The 26,296-nt window shown below is 36.8% G+C and overlaps 1 protein-coding gene across 2 annotated transcripts in view; it reads left to right on the top strand.

Annotated features, from left to right (window-relative positions):
* Positions 1-25,479, top strand: part of LETM1 (leucine zipper and EF-hand containing transmembrane protein 1) — a 31,404-nt gene extending 5,925 nt beyond the window's left edge. Inside the window, exons 3-14 of one of the 2 annotated variants that reach the window (XM_040592274.1) lie at positions 1,454-1,910; positions 6,698-6,841; positions 7,931-8,068; positions 10,951-11,154; positions 11,644-11,763; positions 12,360-12,491; positions 13,091-13,270; positions 13,894-14,049; positions 16,879-17,013; positions 17,588-17,778; positions 19,763-19,901; positions 21,344-25,479. In XM_040592274.1, the coding sequence (XP_040448208.1) occupies positions 1,454-1,910; positions 6,698-6,841; positions 7,931-8,068; positions 10,951-11,154; positions 11,644-11,763; positions 12,360-12,491; positions 13,091-13,270; positions 13,894-14,049; positions 16,879-17,013; positions 17,588-17,778; positions 19,763-19,901; positions 21,344-21,493 (2,146 nt within the window). In that variant the 3' untranslated portion in view covers positions 21,494-25,479. Of the gene's footprint in view, positions 1-1,453; positions 1,911-6,697; positions 6,842-7,930; positions 8,069-10,950; positions 11,155-11,643; positions 11,764-12,359; positions 12,492-13,090; positions 13,271-13,893; positions 14,050-16,878; positions 17,014-17,587; positions 17,779-19,744; positions 19,902-21,343 lie in introns of both variants that reach the window. The other variant, XM_040592268.1, reaches the window with a different exon arrangement.
* Positions 25,480-26,296: the final 817 nt, after the last annotated feature.

Genomic DNA, 26,296 nt, shown 5'->3' with positions numbered 1-26,296 from the left:
ACCTTCCACTAGACCAGGTTGCTCCAAGCCCCATCCAGCCTGGCCCTGAACACTGCCAGGGATGGGGCATCCACAGCTTCTCTGGGCAACCTGTGCCAGTGCCTCACCACCCTCCAGTGAAGAATATATTCCTAATATCTTGTCTAAATCTATTTTCTTTCAGCTTAAAAACATTACCCCTTGTCCTATCACTACATTCTCTTGTAAAAAATCCCTCTCCAGCTTTCAGAAAATAAAATGTCTTGTGTAGCTGTGTATGTTTCAGCAGTCATCTGACCACTGAATGGTCAGATGCTTAATTTTGGTTTAAGCTAGAAAATAATGATAATGTGTCTTTAAAAAGAAGTAATGTGGTCAATTTTCTGTACAAAGCTCTATCTGAATAACATTAAATAGATAAAACGATTAAAATTTATTGGATGCATGTGGTAAGATTAAAAAGTACGTCTGGCTGAAAAATGAGTGAAGCTAATACTTACAAATGTTCAATAAACTTATTTTTTCATTGTCAGAGCTGTAGAGCCACTTGCACCTATTTTCTCTTCATTGACTGAAGACAAATACACGTTCTGATTTTGTTTTGGTAGTATAAGGGCTCCATAAAGAAACACCCAAGTCATTTCTATCCTGTAGATGACATAATGCTGGCGTTTCAGTTTGAGGGACACTTAATGGAGCTCATTTATATAAAATATTTTATTTACTCTTAAGTTTGGTATATCCTTTTATGTGTGTACAATCCTGTGTGTATTGAGTAGTTCTTCTGTGTGTATAATAAGTGTTTGAGCAATGTTTACCGACTAACTTGAATTTGTATTTAATTAAGAAAAGGGAAAAATTCTGAACAATGTAGAAGAGTGTTGGTTCTGTGTGCCTCAGCTCAGTACCATGATGGAAGTTTGTGCAAAAGTTTCTGCTGAAAAAGGAAAACTAGATGCATGGAGATAGTAAAAGAGGAACTCTTTTGGAAAACATGGAGGAAAATCAGATTTCTCCGATATTAATTCTCTTCCTTTAACTCAGCACCTATCCCAAGACAACAACTTCTGGGTTTTTTTTCCTCCAGTGTTTTCTTCAAACAGGAGAAGTAATAGAGGGGGCTTTATGTTACTTATGGATTTGCAGATTTATTTTCAAATGTAGCTTTCCAAATGGAAAGCACTTCTGGTTGCTACTCTTTTTTTAATTGGAGTAAAATAAGTTACCTGTACAAAGTTTAGTGGAAAGTTCTCTGCAGGGTTTTTTTTGTGTCATGAAGTAAAGCCAAATACTCTGTTCAGGTATAGGCATTGGATCAGAAGGGTCACAAATTATTTTTTTTTCTTAAATATGTGGTAAATATTTATCAAATGATGCATTTTATAAATGCATACATTTATATAACTATATAAATATAAAAATATTAATAACTTATGAACCACTGCTAATTACTGAATGCTTTTTTCTTTTGAAGGACTGTACACTTTAAATATTGCACTAGTGTCCCTCCTGTTTACGGATACTCCAAAAAAGATCGCTACTGTTGTTGGACTAAAGGATCTGAACAAATATACTTTACTCTTAGGAGCTCTTCTGGCTCATGGACGCCACTAGCAACCATGGGTGTTTCAGGTCCCCAGTATCTTCCAGTTAGATGGTGGCATTCTTCACATCCCCTTCAAGATGACTCCATAGTTGAAAAGTCACTGAAGTCCTTAAAGGACAGAAACAAGAAGTTAGAAGAAGGAGGTCCTGTATATAGTCCAACAGAAGTGGAAGTTGTGAAAAAACCTATTGGACAGAGGATTGTGGACGAACTGAAGCACTATTACCATGGTTTTCGATTACTGTGGATTGACACTAAAATAGCTGCAAGGATGCTATGGCGAGTACTTCATGGAAACACTTTGTCTCGTCGAGAGCGGAGACAGGTACTGAGTAAATACCAATTTCATTTGAGTGTCCTTAACAATTGCTCCATTTTACTTTAATCTAGTTAGTTCTTTCTGTTGTCTTCTGTTCCTAGAATTAAAATTTCTAAGTGTATTTCCCCCTCCTGCCTAGGTGGACACTAAAAATTTTGGATATGACCCCAAAACATTTTAGTCTTGTTCCCTATTACTGAAGATAAATTTGATATTTTCTAGTTGGAACAGCAGAGGACTCTTCTGCTTTGTCATGTGGACAGTGGTTGTGGTTTGTTCACAAGTTCCCATCCATGTGCTATGTGTGTACATGGTCACTTTCTCTGCTTTTTCACTTCAGCTGGAAAAGCAGAGGGAAGACACTTCTAGTGAAGGTTGGATTTGTGCCAATTCTGTTGTGAGGTTGCTGTGCTTTATTTAAACAGAAAAAAAGCTGCAGGCTGAAATGCATGATTGATAATTAGATATTGGTACAATCTGTTATAAATCTGTTTGTGAGATAATTTTAGTCCAAAGAAGATAATTTGAGGAAAGTTTTTGTTCTATACTTTTGTTTTTCTTCGTGGCATGTAGCTTACATTTATGAAACTGTAAACATGCAACTGCTAATTTTAAAGAAAAGAGGATGGAGATGAAGTGTGGAGTGCAAAATGAGGATGCTTTCGAATTAGGATAACACGTGCATTTCAATAGTAATTTCAGTTTGTGGATCAAGTAAATATGCTTATTCAGTTAAAATTAAAAGATATATGATAATTGAAAACATTTAATGTGAGCTTATATACAGAAGGACTGAAATAAAGGTGTTTTGAAACTGGTATAGTTTAAAACTTTTTTTTGAAAGGATGCAGTACTGTTTAGCTTCACTAGTTCATTAGGAATACATGAAACATGCTGATTTAATAGTTCTCATCTTACTATTTTTAAAGCCGTTTATACAGATAAAGTATTTGTCTTCCTGCCTTTTTTTTAAAAAAATATTTCAGCTATTGCTAGAAGAAACGCGGGCTAGTGAAAAGTGTATGTACTCTGGCAGCAGAGTTAAATAGTGCTGCTTGCATTCATGGTTTGGTTCTATGCAGTTTGTACACTGTACACGCAATGGGTTAGGTTCACATCTCTGCCTTCCGAAAGTTTTTTTGTTGAAATGTGTTGAAATGATCAAAACCATGAATATTTGCTCGTTTAAATAATTTTCTGATAAAATTAGGGACATAGTTGAACATTTTCATGTGTAATTGAAACCCATCACATCTTAATGCAGTATACAAAAGTGTTTTTCCTATATTCACCAAGTTAGACAAGTAACAAAAATTGCTAAATGCACATGTAGCAATTTTCATCTGTGACTACATCTGGTCTCTTTCTACAACAGCACTGGTTGATGGTATTTGGCCTGAGCATCTTCATGCTACTTATTTTTGCCCTCTTCCTTATGCTGGTACAAGTGTATGCTTGGCAGCTGATCCAGCTGAAACGTTGCTCAGCAATAAATATAACAGTCTGTGCTGACATGAGACAGGGGATTATGTAGTGCCAAGAAAGGGTAACTGAGGATAGGGGGGGAATGAGGACTGCAGGACTTCTAGAAGTAGCAGTTCTAGCTTGTGCTGACTTATTGAGAGCTTTGGGAAACTTGGAAAGCCAAGTGAGACAAATTAATTCACGGTTTAAAACCATGTTTAAAGTCTTCCAGAGAGCAAGATGGGAAGCATTTGGTTTTCTTGCCTGTTTCATGTTCACATACTTCTGGGAAATTAACAAACAATAGTAAAATATGGATATCATGGAAATATTTCTGCTGAAAGATCAGAACTGTATTCTAGAAGGCATGAACCTTTAGAAGTAGTAAGTTGTCTTTGGACATACACGCATTACTCCCATCAATAGATGGATTTATTAATTTGGTTGCCCTTTAATTTCATCACCTAGTGATGATAGAGCTGTCTTTCTCATTTACATAGTGGTCTGGCATTTGTCCTTCCTGAATGTGGTGTTTTTTTTGTGCAGATGTGCGAGTTCAGTATCAGTTCCCTTATTTTAAGTAAAATAGAAATTTATCGTGCAGGTGTATATTAGTGTTTACATTGATGTAGCTTGTCTCTTACCTAGTGATGTGTGTATGTGTGTGTCTGTATGCATGCAATCCAGCGTAGATGATGTGGAGAAGATAGTTTTAAGTACTACAGTAATGTTACTTTCTCAGTCTAGCTTTTATGTTTTCTTTATACGGAGGTAGAGAACATCATGTCTGTTGAATGGAGTCATGGTAGGCTTAGAACCCAGGGTCAGTGAAAAGCAAACCAGCTTACAGTTAGCAAACCAGCTTACAGTTGAACAAGAGCCTTTACATGTGCTTTTTTAAAACCTTACTTTGAACTGTGTCGAAACAAACTTTCGTTTTATCAGTTCAGCCTGAAATTGTAGTATATTGACTGATTTAAAGAAGTCTTAAAACTTTGATGCCAGATTGGCTTCAACTTTGCAAAGGATGTTCCTGAACTTAAAAAAATCCCCAACAACATATGTATGTATTTGAAGTACATATTGCTGTAAGTCCTAGAGAAATCTTATCTTCACGCAGACTGACAAATGAGCTATTTCTGCCTGCCCTTTCCTTCCTCTTTGGAGGCAATAATGGAAAGATACCCAAGTAATCCAACCACATTAACAAGCAGCTGTAGCATGGCTAATGCAAGCGAGCTATTGCTTACATAAACCAAAAGTCAGTTCCAAAATTCTGTTTGTACAGTTGCTAGTGGGGTTTGGATTCAACAGGATCCTATATCTGGACTTAGGAAAGAAGGCAGGAAGAAGTAAAACGTGCAAAATATGAAACTGGCTGTTTAAAAACTAATTGCTCTAGTGCTGTCTCTTACAGCAGGATGGTTCAGGGATGGTAAACTGTGGAGTTTGTGGCAAGTTTGCAAACCATTTTAGCCCTGCAGAGGAGGGAAAAGTGGAATTCGTGAACAGTAGTAGCAGATAGAGAGTAGTCACAAGCTTTTCATGCTGTGCTGCCAAGTAATGTGTGTGTAATCATGCACCATTGTATTAGGTTCCTATGCAAAGTTGTCCTTGAGGTAGCACAGGGCTGCAGTTTCATGTTTTGTGTAAGCTGATCCAGGGTGGTGCTGCTGCAAAAAAGACCAGTCCTGCTTGGTGCTTAAATCAAGGCTTCCAACAGCTCTTCCACCCGCTTTTGGTTTCTACTGATCCTTGATCCTTTTTCGCTTGTCTGTGTATGTATTTATAGGTTAGTTTTAGCTGCATCAGTGGTGTACCTTCACATTGTGACTGCTAGTGCACGGTCATGACTCTTTATACATTGTCTCAGGTTAGCATTAAGTTAGCTTAATCCGGTTGTAAAACTGCTTCCTTAGATACGGATTTTGCCTTATACAAATACTTGCACGCACTGTCTGAAAATATACTGGGTACAAATAGGATCTCTGTGCTGTGCTCTAGAAATTTTTCAGGAGTTTTTTTTGTTTCGGGAAAATGTACTTTTCTTCTGACTTTAAAATTTTTCTTCAAAATTTTCTTACATCTTTTTGAACTCCCTGGTAGTCATTTGTCTTCTGTTGTTTGAATGGAAAAATCTCTGAGCCTCTAAACAATGGACCAAAGCATCCCTTCTGGGTAACTGAATTTTTTATATACAAAGAAAAATGTAGAACTTTGGAACTGTGGAGTTTGTGCATTCCTTGAACAGTATCTAAAGATTTTGTCTGGTTTTATGCTAAGAAAATTACGGTTGAAGTTTTACTGGTTTTGTATTCTAGCAAAGCAGTCCTGGCAACGTGCAATCTATACTGCTTGTTGCTGCTGTTCCCCTGAATTGGCATGAGCTGCAGGGAGGGAATGGAGAGGGAAGCATGCATTTACTTCTGTAATAGCATTTATGTTGCCAGTTTTTGCCAATCATAGCAGTGTTTATCAAATCATAATATTGAATGACAGTGCTGTGGCAGTAGTGTAGCGTATGTCTGACCTTCAGTCTCTGATTTAGGAATTGACAGTATTCCCAGTAACTGGTTATTTGCTTTGTAAAATGAGGTGGAGTCTGCACTCCCCACTATAAACCAAGTTATTAAGCTTCCAGTGAGCACTGTAAGATTTGGTTATAGACTGTACAACCTTATAGGTACACTTATGGGTGTACAGAAATTGGAAGGACAATATTTATTTTATGCAGTTCAATATTCAGTAAGCAATGCATCGGCCTGCTTCAGAGGATTACTGCTCTAGAAAAGCAGTGGTTTTAAAAAAAGGATCTACCAAGCTGGGCTCATTACCCTGGATTTAAATGTACATTACAATTGTTATAAGGCTGAGAGGGAGGGATCTTTCATTTTATTCTTGATTACTTAGTGCATACTAGCTCATGCATGTAAGAAGTGGTAGAGCACAAATAAAGATGAATAAAAGAAGTTAAGCAGCTTTAACAACAACAAATGACCACCTCCTGTTTTCAGGTGCTTTTAAGAGGTTTAAATGAGATACTTGCTCAATAATCCTATTGAGACACAGTGAGGCTTGTGAAATACTTTCTATAGTGCTGAAAACTGCTGAAACTCTGGTACTCAGTAGTATATAGCAACTTGGAAGAAAAAGATACTGAAAACTGACTTTGTTGCATCCTTTTTCTGTGTTGTTTTCACTTTCCCTTGTAGTTAAAATATATATCTATATCTATGTGAGCTTCAGTGATAATGTGGATGATCATATCAAGCAATTTTGAAATAAATACTTAAGATTTTGCTTATCAATACTTTTTTTTTTTCTTCCAGTTTCTTCGAATATGTGCCGATCTTTTCCGCTTGGTCCCTTTCCTAGTTTTTCTTGTTGTCCCATTTATGGAGTTTTTGCTCCCAGTAGCTCTTAAGTTGTTCCCCAATATGCTTCCCTCTACATTTGAGACAAAGTCTAAAAAGGTAAGCAGGTGTGAATTCGTTTTGAAAAACATATCATATCATGTGTATTATGATATGTAATATCAGTAATATGTTTTGAAAAAATTACAACTTTCCTCTGTAAAGAAAGAAATTAGAAAAAGTCTTAAAATTAGAAAAAATCTAAAATTTAGAAATTCTTTTCAGTATTAGGGGAATGCTTTTGTCATCTGTATGTTGTTTTGATGAGCTTGCTGTTAACATATAATAAAGAATCAGAGCTGTCCTGGTTTACCTTTCTGTGTGTGCAGGTGCTTAGCTGTGAGGGTTGTAAGTTTCTCCTGTCTTTTTTGCTCCTTTTTTCTCATGTTCCTCATCTCCATCTTCTATGACTCTTAAAGCAGAAGTGAAAGCTATGAAACTTTATTTTTCTAGTTTATACTAAAATAGGCAGACTTTATTTTAACATTTGTAGTCCTTATTCTTGATGCAATGTTTCTTATATGTATACTTAATAGTTAAAATAGCTTCTTATGCATTGTTTTGCTTAAACTTTGTTTCTTTTAGTTAGTGTTTTCATGGAATTGTTGAGCTTTGTAAAAACACACCAAAAAGCCTCACAATTTCTCACTTTCAGAGCCCAAAAGACTTAGATGAGGTTAGTACATAGGGAGTTCCCAGTCAGTCACAGATGTAATCAACCATGTTTGTATACTTGGGTCTAAGTAACCATTAATTCCTAATTCTGTGATAAATTCCTCTTTGTTTGGATGAGATACGGTGTAGGATTTCTGTGCTGGATACAAGAGTTAGGAATTACCCAAACCAGTTTTAGTTTCTATTTTTTTGTTACTAGTTCAGAGGGTGCATGTTAGTTTTAGCAGGCAAAACCACTCGTGCTGCACTTAACTCTGTTGGCATTACATCTCATGCTTCATGGAGCTTTGAGCTGATCAATGTATTTTTCAGTGTGATTTGGGAATCTTTGATAAGAGTGAATGTCCTCTTGTGGTGGGTGTGTGTGTTACAGAAGTTCAGGAGCACTCCACATAACTTGTCTGAAGGCAGAAGTGGTATTCTGTGTGCATATTTTTGGAAAGAACTTTTAAAACCAAGTATGTTTTTTAACAGGAGGAAAGATTGAAGAAAGAATTGAGAGTAAAGCTTGAATTGGCTAAATTCCTTCAAGACACCATTGAGGAGATGGCCTTAAAAAACAAAGCAGCCAAAGGAAATGTTACAAAAGATTTTTCAACATTCTTTCAAAAGGTAAACATTTTTTTAAATGTATTTTCTTTTCCTACCAAAAAAAAATAGCTTGGTGTTTTCTTTGCTTTATGATAATCATTAGATACCTGTATTCTGTTGGATTTGAAAAAGCAGGGTGTAATAGTTTTTTTGGTATATATTTCTTTTTTACAAGTAACACTTCAGTGTGCTGAAGTTTTACTGTTCTTAACTCTGGTGTTCTAGCTGGTAATTTTGGTCTCTGATTCTAGAGATTTCTGCTCATTTGATACATGTTCTCTTATTTCATTAATAAGTTAATTCTAACATAAAAAAAAAGCACGCTCAGAGATTACCCATGTAGTTTTTGACCACATTTTTTGAACATTGGGTAAAAAGTGGGAGAAAGTATTTCTTTCAGAACTCATTAAAACTTAGCCGGGGCAGGGAAGTCAATTTTTTTTGTCAAATTTCATTCTGCTTATAAAAACAATTTTTACATATAGAGTTGCTATACTGCTGAAATCCTTTTGGATAATGACTGGAATGTGGTGTAATCTGGAGTTTTGCTAGAATGAGTGTGCTGTGTTTGGTACAAAGTTTTTCATTCGCAAGCAGTTGCTGACACAGATTAGATGTCAGTTATCTGCTTCCTACATTGACTGCCTTTAGGTTTGACTGTTTCTTTTCACCACCCTGCAGGTTAAGGGTAAGGTATTCCCTGGAGACATTAAAAGTATCTTCTTAGGATAGAATGTATCTTGGTTCACACTTCTGATTTCTCTTAATTGTGGGACTGTTGAATAGGAGATTGAGCCAACAACCATCACCAGGTGCTTTGTTGAAAGTAAGAGTGTAGTCCCCATCTTTAGGGAGAGTGTATTTGCACAGAAAAAGCATATAAGCCTGGGGATTTCAGACCTGAACTTTACCAGTCCTGTCAGCTAGCTTGAGCTTTTCCTGATTGTTAGTGCTGAAGGTTAAGTTTTAAAGGGTGGGGTAATAAGATGATATTGATAGTGCTGCGTAGGTTACCTCAGATAATGATATTTGCCAGTTGGTATCTGCTTGCAAAGTCCATGTTCCTTGAAGCTTCTATGCAATCATCTGTTTCTGTTTGTCATCTGCAGAAAATTTGAAATGGTTAGTTACAGCAGTTAGTAGCTGAAGCACTGACACTGCAGACTCTGGGAGCATGCCACTGCCATGCTTCATGTTTGGAACATGTCATTTTCTTCTGAAAGGACTGCTACTGAGAATTTACATTTGGCGGTTAATTTCTGTGGAAATAAATGACCTATTACTCCACATCTGCTGGAGGAAGTCCCAAGTTCCTCTGACGACTAAAAAGAAGTTTCAAGCCCTACATTTCTTTTGTGTGGGTGTGCTTTTTACAGCTATGTATTTCTCATTTATGCCATGGAGACAAACTTTATGGATCTCATTTCATTGTACTAGGTAATAAATGTCAGAGCAAGAAGCTTAATGTTTCCCACCTTTTTGCTGTTCTTTTATACTGCTCTGCAGTGATGTATTTGATGCTGCAAGACCCATTGATTACAGGCTTAACATGTTTGATGCAGAATTCCAGAATTTATCTGTGTTGCTTTGTAGCAGTGATGTGCTAGAGAGCTTCAGTTTGTACACTCAAGAAACACACACTTGGCTCTGCCAAAATTTAGCTTTAAACAAGGAAGAAGATACTTTCGGTATTTTTCAAGTTCCATTTTTTGCTCCTGTAGCGAAGGAGCTGGTGAAGTGTAACAAGGCCTTTGACGTACCTTTCTCTGGGTTGGTTTCTCTGCTACACAGATACCCTGGAGGTTAATGGACTCAAGACGGTCTTGTCTTTCAAATTTTTATCTTTTCCTATACTCAGTAGCTGCTCACTAAAAGATTTGAGTTGACAAGTAAAACAGGTAGACATAATAAATCAGGCTGTATAGGTAATGTTAGATTTTCAGGCTGTGCTTGATGTTACTTAGCTTATGTTTTCTTTACAGAGCATAAAGGTAGAAGAACTGGGAAGAGTGGGTTGTTTTTTACTTCTCTCTACTTACTGTTTAGACTGGAGATGTCAAGTGACTGGGAGTACTTCATTGTTAAGTTCTGTAGATTTTGAATTTAGTAATATCACTAATAAGCACTTTTTCTACTTCTTTTGAACTGTTATTTCTGCTTCCAGTACTTGGATTCAGTTAACGTGTTGCCAGATGGCACTGCGCTGAACTTTAAAGCTTTGCATTTGTACAAGCAGTTATGTAGAACCTTACATCAAGGATACAGAGTCCTTTCCCAAATAGTGGTTTATACTTCAAAATAGCTTCAGGTACAAGTGCCTTTCCATTGAGGTCCCACAAAACAGCTAGGAACTGGAAGCCAAATGGTGGTGTAACAAACATGGTTGTGGAGAGAATGTAGGTAGGTAAGTGTCCAAATCTGTGTTTCATAGGGACACCAACGGTGCAAAACTCTTGCCATTTGATGTATTTTCACTTTTATCTTCACAGGGTGGTGCTTTTAGTGTGCTCTCATGTTTATACTAAAGTATGGTACCAGAAAGAATACTTGTCATTCTGTAGCAAGTATTTATTTGCTCAGATATACTTTTTTTTTTTTAGGTATCTCATGGCAGTATCAACTCAGACCTGCTCATTAGTATACAGATGCATCTAATATTTTTTCTTAGTTTTATCTCAAATATATTATGAAATGTTGGAAACTATAAACACCATCAATTCTTTTGCCTTTTATAATAAGTTGTTGGGGTTTTTAAATTTTCTTTCATGTCTTCCTTGTGTCCTATTTTGTATCCCAGAATTGATGCAATGTACTTGACAAATGAAGAGAATATTTTTGTTCAAAATAATGCCCAACCATAAGAATTGCTTTGATAAACTTTGTGTGTGTTTTTTTTCTTACAGATCAGGGAAACGGGTGAAAGACCCAGTAATGAGGAGATCTTAAGGTTCTCTAAACTGTTTGAAGATGAATTGACTCTGGACAATCTAACTAGGCCTCAGCTGGTGGCACTTTGTAAATTGTTGGAACTTCAGTCAATTGGGACAAACAACTTTCTCCGCTTCCAGCTGACTATGAGATTGAGGAGCATAAAAGCAGATGACAAAGTGAGTCATTCTAAATAGGCACTGGTTAATAATTTTGGCATGTAAGAGTATTGAGTGTGTGTGGGTATATATGTTTTTCTGGGCGTTTTCCTTTTTTGTCTTGTCTTATTTTTGAGCTAACTTCAAACAAAAAGGCTTGAAGAGCTTAAAATCGGAAGTGTCCTTATTTGTAAAGGAAAAAACTGACCTTTTTTTTAATCAGCCGTTAACTGCAATGGAAGCGATTATGTCACAAAGAAAAGCATTTCTACGAAACTGTAATTTGCAAGGGAGCTGACAGAAATATTAACTTACGAGAGATTGATAGTACCATAATGGAGCTGTTAAGACGACAGTACAGTGTTCAGTTTAAAAGGCGGAGGCTATTTTGTGTTATCACAGCAGCCTCTAGTGGCCGTTGTAGAAAACACCAGCCTGTGGGTGTGCATTGATGGTGGTTCTGCGGTTTTGAGCTGTTAGATGTTAAAGTTTATTTTACACTTTGGGCAGCTGATTGCTGAAGAAGGAGTTGATACCCTGACTGTTAAAGAACTGCAGGCAGCTTGTCGTGCCAGAGGTATGAGAGCTCTTGGTGTGACAGAGGAGCGTCTCAAGGAACAGCTTAAACAGGTATGTTTTAGTAAGGCTGAATACACAGACGTAACTTCGGTTGTTAGCTCTGATTTTTGTTATGATTCTGAGAAGTGATTTTGCTTCTGTTCTCATTAAAGGCTTAGCTAAAACAGCCTTCCTCCTTAGTAAGTCTTTGTCATGTGTACTGTATAAGTATATAGTAGCCATGGGTTTCTGGCTTTTGACTGGGCCATGATGTGATTGTACACGTAGATAAAAGTATGTTTGCAATGCTGGCACTTTGTCTTGTTAATTAATTGTATTACTCTGTAAAGAACTTTTCACCAAGTAGACCGGTTCTTTGTCTTTTGATATTTTCCAGTTTAGAGGAAGATGCATGTGAAACAAAACACTTTCAAATATTCATTCAATACTGCTTGAAATACTTCAAACAAAATGCTTCTTCATATATTTCAATGTAATTGCTGTAATTTTTAGCTGCTTATAGCCTGTAGTTCCTCTGCTAGAATATTGACTGATGAGTTGTGGTAAAAAAAATTAATATTTTTTATGTATGCTTGACTTGATCTGTAAAAAAAGGAAGGAAAAAAAACTCAAAAGTTGAAGATTTGTTTTATTTATTGCATTTATAGTGGTTAGATCTGCACCTGAACCAGGAAATCCCTACTTCGTTGCTTATTTTATCCAGAGCCATGTATCTTCCAGATACCCTTTCTCCAGCTGATCAGCTTAAAACAACACTTCAGACACTACCAGAGAGTGTTGTAAGTATTGATGTACATGGTCTATAACCAGCTTGCAATATCACTATCGAAAATTCATTCAGAGAAGTAAATACTGTTCTTGACTCGTTTCTTTTCCTTGAAAAGCTAAACCGTGGATAGGCTTGAGTGACCTTCAAGAACAGGAGTAATTGACTTATATGTGGAGGGGTCTGAGAATAAAGCAAATAAAAGGCAATATTTCATTGCATGACAGTAGGCAGTAACAGCACAAGAAGATTTAGAATACACTTATATAAAAAACAGTCTACTCTCTGCACAATGTAAGGACGTTAATACATGAAAATGTTGATGTTGTGTAGAGAGAGAAATGATCAGTGTAGATCACTGGTAGTCTTGAGAGAAAGGGAATCAAGAACATGTATGATTTCAGGGTGGAAAGTTCTCATTTTCAAAGAGTGAGTAATTTTTTTTTCTGACAATTCAAAAATAGGGTAACTTCTGGGGGTTTTAACTATATCCATTAGAATACCTATACTACCTATCTCAGTAAAGATATATAAACTCCTTACATTATGTAGATGTACATATATATACACACACACATAGAGACTTTAATAGACTACTTACATTGTTTTTAGGCCAAAGAGGCTCAAGTCAAAGTGGCAGAAGTTGAAGGTGAGAAAGTAGATAACAAAGCACGGCTGGAAGCAACACTTCAGGAAGAGGAAGCCATCAGGAAAGAAAATGAAGAAAAAGAGATGGAAAGGTTGTCTGAAGCTGCCGAGAAAGCCAAAGAAACTCTTCAAGCTACAGCCATGGTAAGTTCTGCTCTCAACTACAGAGAAGAAGTAAATGTCGGTGATGTAAAAACTAGCATGTTATGAGTTACTGCCTCTGCTCTGGGTCTTACCTGCACGAAACTGGACTTTTAAGTTCACTTACGGAAGATACGGGAGAATAATAAAACCAACTGCAACACAGAAGGGTTTGCTGTGAAATAGAAGAGGTTCTGTCTTGCATATCTCTGACTTCTGTTTCCTCTTAGAGTAATAAGAGAAGCCTTTTATTGTTCTGGCAGAGATGGTGGTTTTGTTTGGGTTTTTTATCACCTCCACCCTATACTTTCAATGTTTTTATCTTTGGCTCTGTTTGTCATTAACCTGATAATGCTGTGTAAGACTTCACTATAAAAGCTCCTGGCCTGCTTTACTGGTGAATTAAGCTGCAGGAGCTCACAGGCAAAGTTCATTAGTTGCAAATGGATATTTTAATGTGAAACCACTTGATATTTTGCAGTTTTTTAACATCATCTTCTCATAAAATTGTCTGTGACTACTTTGGCCGCTATTTCTATTTTGGGAAGTAATTCTTTACTGGTACTACTAATACACATAATGTTACCTTTGTTTTAATTAAAACTTCATGGGTCTTTCAAATTTAGAAAGAGGTGGAGTCAACAGTAGATCTTGAAGCAGCTGCTCTGCAAGCTAAAACAAGTCAGATGGCTATGGATGCTGAGCAAGAACTGGCAAGGGCAGATATGGCAATGCATTCGGAGACACTGAAAGATACAGCACCAGTACTGGAGGGTATTAAGGTAATCTGCATAACTGTGTGTTTTTATACTTTTTAATGTAAAGATTCAAGACATCCATATAACAGCCATGATAAGTTGCCTGGCTGTCCTTCATTTTTAACCCTCTCACCACATTCTGTCAGTTAAAACCAGCTAATTAGTGGATTGCAAATGCTTAACCACCAATGGAGAAATCAAAGTCAGCACAAAAATGTGTCTGTGTCATTGAAGTTATACCTGTTTTGGGGGGCATTTACACTGGCTGTAGATACAATGGATCTGCGCATATTTAATCTGTGGATAGTTAACACATGAGGAGGGAGAGGGCAAGAGCAAGTAAAGATGAGTGTTACCTTCTTTTTGAAGGGTGTAGCTAAGACCAAATGATTTAAGTAAGGAACTAGGTTTGGACTAGATTTTACTAATTTGTATTGACTTCCTCTTCTAAACTGATGCGGGCAGTGTACATATGCTATAAAAACTTTTTAGTGTACTCTTTCACTATTTCTTTAGTATGATGTTGAACATAATTTATACCACCATTCAAATAATAGGTGAATTTCTAGGATTAGCATGCTTTGTTCTGATCAGGGCATGCTTTGTTACAGTCATTGTGGTGGTTTTGTTCACTTGTTACCTGCCTGGCCTGGAGCTCCCCAGATTCTCCTCCTTGCCCTTACTGAAGATAGAGGTTACATCTGCTTTCTTTGAGCCCTTGGGAATCTTCCTGATGACCACGTACTTTGAAAGATAATGGAGAGTGGCCTCAATGACTTGAAACCACTCCCTCAGCATGTGTGGTTGTATCCCATTAAGTCTCATGGACTTGTGTATGTTCAGTTTGTTAAATTTTCTGTAACCTGATCATCCTCCACTGATGGTAGATCTTCCTTGCTCCAGACTTCCCTATTGGTCTCAAAGACCTGGGATTCCTGATGGCCAGTCTTATCAATAAAGACTGAGGAAGGCATTGACTGCCTCTGCCTTTTCCATGTCCTTTTACACCAGGTTCCTTGTCCCATTCAGCAGCAGGCCTGCATTTTCTCTTGTCTTCCTCTTGCTCCCAATGTGTTTGTAGAAGCACTTCTTGTTGCCCTTCGTATCTTTCACCAGATTTAACTCCAGGTGGGCTTTGGCTTTCTTGAACCCATCCATGCATGCTGGGACACTGTCTCTGTATTCCTCCAGGGTCACCTGTCCCTGCTTCTACCTCTTAAATGCTTCCTCTTCATGTTTCAGTTGTACCTTTTGAGTTTTATTTGTGGCTGAGCACTTTATTTTTGTCCATGAGGTTTGATGTTGGGATTTTTCTCAGTCCCAGTGTTACTTTGCAGAATAACAACATGGATTTAAAATGGATGTTTTAAGTAGAAAAACATTTTCAGTTTTCCTGGGCAGCATCATTATCTACCTGCTATTATTATAACATTGTTCACTTTATAATGCTGCCAGGGCAGCTTTAGTGGTAATAACAAACCGGAACTAGTTCACATTGAAATCATGCATTGTTGTGTGATGCGTTAGCTGACTTGGCGGACTGTGTAGCTGGGTGCATGGTAGTGCAGCCATGAGGAATGCTGTGGGAGGGAGGCAGGCAAAGCTGGCATGATGTTTGGAAACACAAGGGTATGTGATGTCACAGCTAGCTTACACTGCCACATCTAGCGTGCTTGCTAAGCCACCAATGCCGTGGGAATGTATGACACTGGGCCACAAGTAGGACTTCAACAACCCTAACTGATAAGAGAAAACAAGAAGTAATGTTAGTTTGGCATTTATTAACAGAGGTTACAGTGTGGCCTGTCCCCTAAAGATGCTTCCAAAGACTTTAAACATCGTGGAATACAATCTTGCTTCTTAAAGGAAAAATGTTAAGACTGCCAACTTCTTAAAGGTGACTGATTTTGAGTCAGAGGGATTTGTTTTCAAACTGAGTTGCTTGCTTTTTCCCCCCCCTAAGGTGAACTACAGATACTGTATTAAAATCAGGAGTGAGGCTGATGGCTAGATATTAGTACACTGAAACCCTTTCGGAGTTGATGAAGGGGCTGGATATCTAGTGTGTGAACTGTTCTGTAGTTCTTCCTTAAAAGTGTATCATCCTTCTGCTCTGTGTTTCTGGTATCCTTGTTTGCACATGTCTTTCTGTATTCTGCTTATGTGGCTGTTCAGAGTGTAGCCATTAAAAAAAAAAAGCCGGTGTCTGGGTAAGATTAACACGCTAACTAGCTAGTATTATGGGATTTTTTGCATTTTTAATGAATCGTCTTGAAGTCTTGTTTTTTAAATATTCAGTTGAGGGTTAGGTTTTTATTTTCAGCTTTTCGAGAGACAAGTGTACTTCCCAAACTATGAATATTCATCCTCACTGTCACAGATGATGTTGGAGATAACTTTGCTCCAGGTCAACTTCCTGAATTTTGCTCTGCAAATTTTTTTGTGTAATTTATCTTTCCTATACATAGTGGATTGTTTCTCAGTTGTTTGGCTTTTTCACCCAGCAAAGAAGGAAGTAAAACATTCTTAAATGAGACAATTAGATACAGGCTTTCAAATAGCCAAAACCCATATGGTTTTTCAAATTCATATTAAAATTTCAAATGAATCACCTTAGCTGAACTTACTACTGGCGCACTTAAAAAATATGTACCATAGCAAACTAATTGCATTTAAGATCTTTGCATTGGTCTCAAAATGAGGTATCTGCATTAGCCTCAAAATGGCAACACCACTATTGCCTCCAAACATGGAAGGAGATTCTTGAGTCTGTCTTGTCTGGTAAAAGGCACAAAATCTTTGTGGGAAATTACAAATGTGTTTTTGACTAATTTGTGTTATTTTCTGTTACAGGGTGAGGAAATCACAAAGGAGGAGATTGACATGCTGAGTGATGCTTGCACCAAGCTGCAGGAACAGAAAAAGTCACTAACAAAGGAAAAGGAAGAGCTTGAGGAACTGAAGGGTGATATCCAGGAGTATAATGAGGTGAAGAATAGGGCATGGATGTTCTTTTTTTATTTCTGTTCATGTTTAATTTTAACATAAATGATCCACAAATTGAAATATTATCTTACTTGGATGCCTGTTAGCCTGTAGTTGGTTGCTGGGTGGATGAATTTTGTATGGGTAATTAAGAGCCTCATTTGCATAATATGTTTAAAGCCCAGTTAAAAATCACTGGAGTGGTTCTTACCAGATGAGAATCCTGTTCCTGCTTTTATTCCCAGGGTGACTAGACTCACAGGTGGTGTCTAACTGTTGCATGCTGCGGTTCTTTCTTAACAAGCGTAGATGTCAGTATTACAGTTACTTCAAGTGAAGTAAAATGAATCTTATTCAGTCCTATGAAAGATGTGGAAGACAACGTTTAAGGGATGCCTGAAAAAGTCAACAGTGTTAGAATTTATTGTTCTAATTCCAGTTTTCCTTTATATGTCTACACATTTACATTTCATTTGTAAATGGCTCCTGTCTTGAAATGTGAGTTGAAGCCAGTAGTGTCTGTTGTGGAGAATTCATACCAATAAAAGCTTTTCTCTCTCTTGACCATTTCTTTTAGGATTTGCAAGAGATAAAAGAGCTCTCTAAAACTGGCCAGGAAGAGGCAGTGGAAGAGTCAAAGGCAAGCAAGCGATTGACCAAGAGGGTGAACAGAATGATTGGTCAGATTGACAAAATTATTAATGAATTGGAGACAAGTCAAAAGACAGTGGATGTAAGGCTGGATGGTGCTGATAGTTCTTCTGCTGGGTAAGTGACTTCAGAGCACTGAATGTGTCTCCGCTCATCTTCAGCCTTGCTTGTCTGATGTGTGATTAGAAAAGAATTATCAAATAAGTTGTTTTAGAATGTTAATTAAAAATTAACAGAATTGTGCAGTAGAATTTTCTCTCTAAGGTATGTTAAATGTGGTTGAAATGAGAAGGAAAAAAGCAGGTAAAGTTCCCCATATGCTAGTCCTGAGGGGGTTTTGGAATTCAAATCATCGATTAGTATCTTACCATCTTGTTCATGCCTCTAGCAGTAATGGTGATGAATGTGAAATCATGCCTTTAGTCATGCTCCTCACACAGTAGGTTTGCCCTGTGTCATTGATTGAAAAGGTGCACACCAGTATGGTAAGCATATTGGTGTTTGTTGTTCTTCAGTAGTGAAGATGCCAGTGAGCAAAGAAATTGCAATGAAGTCTATTCTGTCTCTAGAGAGAAATGATGGAACAAGTATAAGGGAAGTAAGGAGGTAATTTTACATGGTCCCTTTCTGAAAATTTGTTTCATTTCAACTTTTTAACAGCCTTGCAGATTTTCAAAGAAAGATCTTTTTTGGTAGTTTCATTTCAAAAGTAATTTATCAACACTTCTCCAGGTCTTAATGTTACTGGAGAGTCTTTCAGGCAACCATATGTTGAGCGGTCATATGTTGCATATTACAGGCACTGAAATACCTAAAAAGTGACTGTAATTCTCAGTTTGTGATTATGAATGTTCTATTAATCTGTTTCATGCCTGCGCCATTTTTTGTGATTCATTAAGGGAGCTTCCCAGCTCCCATAGAGCACAACTTGAATAGAAATAAGGATTCTGCTTTTGTTGCTTCTGAACTTTATTTTTTCCAGTCTTCAGGGCAAGTGGTCATGTGTTTCAAATTTTGTGTAATAAGATTAAGGGAACTGTATGAATGGTGCTGTAGAGAAGCTGTTCATCAAAACCATCAGAATTTGTAAATTAAAAATATGATACAGAATCTGCTTGTACTTAATGTAATTATAGGTTGTGTAATGGGTGGTTTTGTGGATAATCTTGTAGGTGATTGTGGATGACTGAAAATTATTAGTTTAAATATTGCTTAATTGTTGAAGGCTTGCTTTTTAATCTTTACGTTGGTGCAGTCATTACCAAGCTGCCAGGAGTCAGTAGAAATGACACAAGTCCAGGACACTTAGTGGCAGCTTGAGAAATGCTCTTTGACTAAAAGGCAGTTTGTTCCCAGAGGTTAGGGCCAGATAAAAAGCTGGGACTATACTGTTAAAGACTTTCTGTTTAGTATTTATTGGGTTCACTGTCTCCTGCATTTCAGCTTGACCTGTGCTGGAAGAATGTTCTTCAAACTAACAAAACTACATAGCAGAGGCTTTAGGCTGCAGAAGACAGACAGCTTTAGCTTCATGAGACAGCAGAAACATCTGAAACCTGCTAGTCATGATGTCAAGTTTAGTGCTTTCTTCTACAAAGTCCCTTCCTTGCTATGAAGCAAACAAAGCCTGTTTTAATGAAACAGCTAAATTGCTAAAGTGATTAGTTCTCAGCTTTTGTTTTCCTGTGATTTTTCATTAGTTTTGTGTAGGCCAGCAATAAATCCGAAAGGATGACAGGTGCGTGGCACTGCATCTTTGGTAAATGGGGCAAGACAGGGAAAAGGGCATTAGATACACAGTCTGGGAAGCACAGCAACTGCAAACTTTATTTCAAATGCTACTGGACACCGGTATTTGTGCAATAAAGCATGTGGAAACCGGAAGTATGAGATTTGATGGTAAGGTAAAGATTTACTTGAAATCTTCTTGCTGATCAGTAACTCATTTTTGCTTTTTTTTGCATTCTGTTCAGGATTATAAATACATAGTTAATGTCTTTACAAATGACCTGTAGTGTAGTGACTTTCAGTACTGCCTTCTGTCAACTCTTACTCCTTTGGAGTAACTGCTTGCTGTGTACAGATTGCGCTTCCTCTTCAGGGAGAATCTCATCAGTATTGCTGAGCTAATTAATGCGATGAAACAAATTCAGAAGATTCCAGAGGAGAAGCTAACCAGGATTGCAGAGGCCCTAGATGAAAACAAGGATGGCAAAATTGATATAGATAATGTTGTTAAGGTAAGTCTGTGGATTACTTAAAGGAAATAAGGCTAGCCATCCTTTGAACATTGTACCTGTTTTGACTTAAATTCATATTGCTGTCTTTTGCAAGAGTCTTTACTTGATGCCAGTGATGATTTTGGTAATTTATTAGTATTAGCATCTTCAGAATTTATATGGCTATTTTTGGGGGGTGGAAGGGTAAAGGTGGTGGAAATACAATCTTTATCCTGAGTCTGCTACCCACATTATCTTTAAAGCTGTACGTTTTCTTGTATGCCTATGTCAGCTTCTGTAAAATACGGTGATTTTTTACATATATAATACGTAACACAATAAAGTGCTACGTATGAATGGGAGAGAGGATGGGAAGAAGGTTTGGAAGAACTACTTTAGGAATACCAGCATTAGCCAAAGTCTTGGCATAATGCATATAGATATACTTTATGTCAACACAAGATAATAGCTTCTCTTGCCTGCTTGCACGCCTTAGAAAATACAGGTCTTGATGAAGTATCTGTGCTTGAAAGACACCAGACCATCAGTTGTCCTTTAGATCCGTTGTAAATGACATCTGTTCTTTGCCTGATTTGTCCTGCTCTCATTTTGCAGAAGATTCTCAGGTTTTCCCTGCATTTCTCCTTCATTTTCTTATTTCTTTTTTACTTGGTAAATTTAGATGTCCTAAAACTTACTTCCTTGCGAGTAATTTTCCTACTCAATACAGAAATAGTACTTGAACTATGGTCAGCTAGAAAGTACAGTATGAGCCTTTTGAATTTTTTTTTCTCTCTACTGAAGTTGTCCCAGTGGTGGTGATCTTCCCTGTTGCTGTAAACAGCCGTTGTATATTTAGAAACGCAGGTAAAATGTACTTCTGAATTCTGCATATAATGCAGAATAAATCTAGGTACTTGAGGAGCTATGCCAAGAATACATTTGTGCAAAAAGTTTTATAAAGAACTTTGGAATCACCTACTAAATTATTTTTTCATTTTGCTTTCTGAAAGGCTTACCCCTCCTATACCTTTAAGGTTTTGTAAATCTGTGTCCTTTTAGTACAGGAGGTCTCTTTTATAAAATTAAGCCTATAAAATAAATACTGTCTTAAATACTATTTCAGCAGGTGCTGAATCTGAGCTTTCTGTTGGAACAGATACAATGAACAGCTCTGTTTTACTAATGCTTTAAAATGAGTGTCTTTGAGTGCCGAGGTCAAAAGTTCTAGATAATTTGCTTTAAGTTTTAGCGCTTTTTTTTTATATATATATACACTCTGGATATATTTGAGACACTGGTGGTTTGAATTTGTGTTTAATGTAAGAAAAAAATATGCTATTTTTCTTGAACATCAGAGGACTAATTACTTTTTTTTTTGTCCTAACAAAATGTATGATATGAAAATTCCTCAGTCCTGTAAAAACTAAATGCTCGCTCAATTTCATTTTGTGTTCATGTAGGTAGTAGAATTGATTGACAAAGAAGATATTGATATTGGCACCAGTCAGGTTGCTGAGATTATGGCATTGCTTCAAAAAGAAGAAAAACTGGAAGAGAAAGAGAAAGCAAAGGAAAAGCATGATAAAGAAGCTGCAGAGGCAAAGAATTAAGCTTCAGAATCTGAAGCTAATCCCGGTTGTAACCAAAACCTTGTATATCTTTGTGTCTAATGGCTATGTATTACTTGAGCTTTGTGATTATGGGAAGTGTTTTGAGCTGATTCTAGTAATAAATTGTAGATATGTTTTCTGATACATGGAATGAAATTTCCGTTCATCAAAGAAGTGATTTAGTGTCATTCCATAGAGATGAAAACAATATATGCTTCTTTAGCAGTACTCCTGCCCACAAAATCATGGATTTGCACTCGTTGTGGTACAGTGATCCATTAAACTTGCAAGTTTGCTGTATAAATTAAGTATATCTATCATGGAAAAATGTTCCTCATTTATTGTCTTGCATCATTACGTGGGGCCCAATCTTGCTCTGCTTCTACCTTTCAGCTTTTTCAGAATTTATGCTTTCCCCAAGATCACGGACTCTTAACAGTTACCCTAGCACTGCCAAATCCACTACTAAACCATGTCTCTTAAGTGCCACATCTACGCTTAGGGCCATGGTTTAGTGGTGAACTTGGCAGTGCTGGGTTAATGAGTGGACTCGATGATCTTAAAGGTCTTTTCCAACTTAAGCGATTTTATGATTCCTTCACAATATTACATATTTTCTAACCTGTTAGTGAAGATTCTGTGGCTTCAGTAGTAGTTCTTCAGATTGAGTTTTATTTAAACTAAATATCACCAAGCTGTTGCCTCACTGACAGAGAATGTGGCATTCTAATCACTTTTATGAATTGATGATGACTATTCTTTTCAGTTGAAAGGAAAATCAGATTTGTTTTTCCCTAGAATGGAAACTTCCCATGAAGTTTGTTTCTTTCTTATGGGTGCCTTGAATTTCTTAAGACTAGGGAGTAGAAGATGTTGCTTCTACTCAAAATTCCATGAATTACTAAAGCATTGGAATCACAGGAGCCTTTTTAAAATAGTTTCAAAACACAAACTATCACACAGTAAAGTGAGTTAAAGTGTTTGTCTAAATAACAAAATGAAAGTAATCATAAGGGGAAAATGTCAGTTGTGATCTTTATGCATATAATATTTTTAAATGCAGTTATCTTCACGTGTCTATTTTCATCTGGTAGTTACTGACACCGTAACTAGTTCTCTTACCTCTCAATTTTCATCTCAGGTATAAAATCACTAATGAGGTATAGTCACAGTACATAAATACTTTCATCTCATGGCCTTGCTTACTGTGCAGTCAGCAAGTCACGTCTGGTATTGCCAGTGCTTTGATTACATCATGGGCTTTCTAATTAATTACTTACAGTTACTGTCTTTAACTGTGTGATTAGATACTGACAGTAGGTCAAGGTTTACTCATTAAAGTCTGTCCTTAGTAGTAACTTTTTAAGTTTAAAAACTAAAATACCAACTCTGGGATGTTCCGTAATTCATGGTAGCCTAAATTTTCCACTCTTTCTTAAAATTTGTTATGAAAAACACATGGTGTGACCAGAACCATCAAGGTTGTGGGTTGTTTTTTTTTTTATTTGGCACCCAGTATTATGAAATACACGAATGTTCTTGGTTTTGCGTACGTTATAGAGAGCGCATATTACAGTGGTGCTGTACACAGTGATAGAGGTGGGCAGTTAGTACTTAAAGCTTTTAGTTGTAGTTGCATATTTTTGTATAAAATGTTGATTCCCAAGTGTTTTTCAGCATAATTCCATGTTCAGTATTTATCTAGATTGGCTAACTTATTTGTAAAAACTTATTTGAAGTTAGTGGAACAAAAAAAGTTTTGACAGTCTCATGGCTTGCATGATGGACCATTGTATTTAGTTCCAAAGCAAGATGTACAGTACAGTTAATTCTAGAAAAAGGGTCAGTGTTCAGTTCAAATACTGAGTTCGTATTTTGTACAGTTTGCAAAGAAAGCTGCTTACAATAAGTAAGATCCTCCTGAGAACTACTGTAACTGTATCTGAAGTCTAAAATTGCTGTGACAAAGCTGAAATTTCAAATCAGTATGATTTTTGTGGTTGATGTATCCCTAAGCAAGGGAGCTGTCGTCTTCCTTGTAAATCGAGATTAACTTGGAGATTTCAGCACGAAAGTCAGTTTGTAGATTTTGAAGATAGGATTTCGCTAGGTGCTTTTTTTTTTTTAGGCCAGAACTTATCTTAGAGGAAAGCGCAAGAGTAAAACTTATTTTCACAAAAATACAATATAAAAACTAGTTTTACATTGTATAATCTACTATTAGAATTAATGGGCTTTGAAGTATGCTGATTTTGCAGTTGCATATCTTCAATTTGAAAACAATGTGTAACAGTCTTACTTGACATTCCTAAAACATGATAAAGAGACTCTGTCTGTTACCTTTCATGGAATATCAAAAAAACTAAGAATTGTATGCACTTGAATGCATGCAAGTTTAAAATGAGGAAGTCGCAGAAAAAGCTGTTTTCAAAGGTTTATTGATTAAAGTTTTACAGAGCTTTAACTGTCCTTACAATAAATTATCTGAGTGTAGTATTTGGGAGTTTAAGACACTTTGCTGCTGTTCTTTTTCTGTGTTTACTGTTCACTTAAATTTTCTGTGGATTAAATAAGAAGGGAGCCAGAGATAGATGATTTTTAAAAAAAATTATTTTATGAAGAATATCCTGATTAAAATAATTGCGATACATTTATTTAACATTTTTACCTTTTGGACTTTTTTGAAATTTGGCATATTATGAAATTTTAACAGGTTACATAAAATACATTTAAATGTCAATCACAAATGTCAGTTTTCCCCTGTTCCCTAAAGCGTTTAAAGGATATATGCATCAACCATAGTGAAGCGTTTTTGTGGGAAATATCTTCCTTCTGATGTTGAAAGCAGGCAAACAGCTGGACTTGAACACCACTGTTTTGCAAGGTTAAGAAGGTTAGGAAGCTGTCAGTAATTCACATTTACCCAGTTTTGAACCTTCCCAAGCAGCTCTGGCCTGGTGATACAGGCAACTCCAGCAAATCGGTGGCTTGAGGACTAGCTTCAGAAAACGTGCTTTGTTGTCTTTAGTGTTGACCAAAAAAAACAGAAGCTGCAGTACTTTCAGAGAAAGGATGACTTCTGAATGTACAGTAACTGGTCAGAACTTATTCCTGAATGAATATTTAGTCAGGAGATGTAAATATTTGTTTAAATAATTAAAGGATGTGCGAGATTTCGGTGACCTTGTGACTTACACAGGCAAAGCCTCTAAGCTCAGAGTTAGGTAATAGGTAAGACTGTTGTTGGGGTTGTTTCAGATTCAAGATCACATTTTGATAATAAACTCTTCAAGTGGAAAAAATGTAAAACACATAGAAGGCTTTTTAAAAAATCAATTTAGCAACAGGTAAGAGAAGTAAAGTAGGATGTCATTTCTGTTTCCCCTTCAAAATAAACAGGTTATAGGACCTATTTTATTGAAAAGCTTGTTTCTGATTCATATTGGCTCAAAAGATGGTTTTTACTGAGATATTCATCACTATGTGCTGTGAGAGTAAATCTGCCTGCAAGTTAAGTACCAGAAATCTAATTTTATGGGTGGTTTGTCAGCAGGAGAATGTTTGCAGGTAGAGAATATTCTCTTGGCAGGATAGTAACCTTACACTTACATAGGCTTTGTCTGGGGGGAAAAACGTTACATCTTTTATACAACCCTAGAATACTTCTTGTAACTTTATATCTACATACCTTGCTAATAACTTAAACTTTAGCTATTCAGTGTGTATTTAAATACTTTTAAATTGTTTATATCAAATTATTGGGTATATTTAATTAATAAAAAGAATCCCATATTCTGTTCTTTGTATGTATCCCAAGTTTTGCTTTTCAGTTAAGGAATTTCAGCCCTGTGTTACAAATTTAAGTTGAAAATCTTTTGTCTGTGCTCTGAGCATACTGGTCCTGTGTTTGCCATAATGCCGTATAAAATTAAGTTAATTGGAGCTTGTGTCCTTTGTTGTAATAAATGTATCATTTTGAAAGCTAATCTCTCAATTATTTTTCTGTTGCTTTTGATTATTTGGTGTTACTTTATTGCTGTTCAGATGAGATGCAATTCACAGAGCTGGACACTGATGAACTGAGTATTATAACAAATGTTTGGGGTAGAAGAGGGCCAGTGAAGGAGCAAATCTTTAAACCAGGGCAGGCAGTGGTGGGTTGTGTGGGACTTGGGGAGCTAGTAATTCTTGCAGAAATTTTCTTGACTAATGTGGGACTGCTTGCCTGGTGTAGTGAATTGTGCTAAACCATTATTTTTAAGTATTATATTTTAGGTATTAAAGTGGGGAGCAGTGTACCTTTTACTGTAAGGAACTAATGGAAAGGTTAAGATCCGTTCCAAATAGAATTAAGTTTCCTTGGGAAGGATCCGGTTTAGGTCTTTGCTCAAGTTAGGAGAGAAAACACATCTGAAATGGTTCCAGAGATTTATGCCATGCAGTGCCACTCGCCCCTGATTTTGCAAAATTACAGGTATTCCTCTGTAATCCTAGTATTCTTCACAGAGTTCATCTGTGTACGGTAGCCTTTTTAATTCTTGGGCATATCTAACAATATGCTTTTTCAATCAAAAGCTGTTAAGGATTTATTGTTACCTCTCTTCCTGAAGCCTTGGCAGCCGGGGTGGGAAGGCAGAGAGAGCCTGAGCCAGCAAAGTGTCCCATGCACGTCTGGACCCTTGGAAATAACTTGGCTATCTCCAACATAACTTGTATTGCTGCTGTTTCAGAAGCTTCAGTGCTCGCCTGGGCCCAGCTGTGGTTGGCAGGCACAGAAATGCATAGGAAGGAGGGTCCAGATGC

The sequence above is a fragment of the Falco naumanni genome, chromosome 1 (assembly GCF_017639655.2).
Source record: "Falco naumanni isolate bFalNau1 chromosome 1, bFalNau1.pat, whole genome shotgun sequence".
Taxonomy (NCBI): Eukaryota; Metazoa; Chordata; class Aves; order Falconiformes; family Falconidae; genus Falco; species Falco naumanni.
Note: the sequence above shows the minus strand (reverse complement) of the source record. Positions and strands in the feature narration are given on the sequence as shown.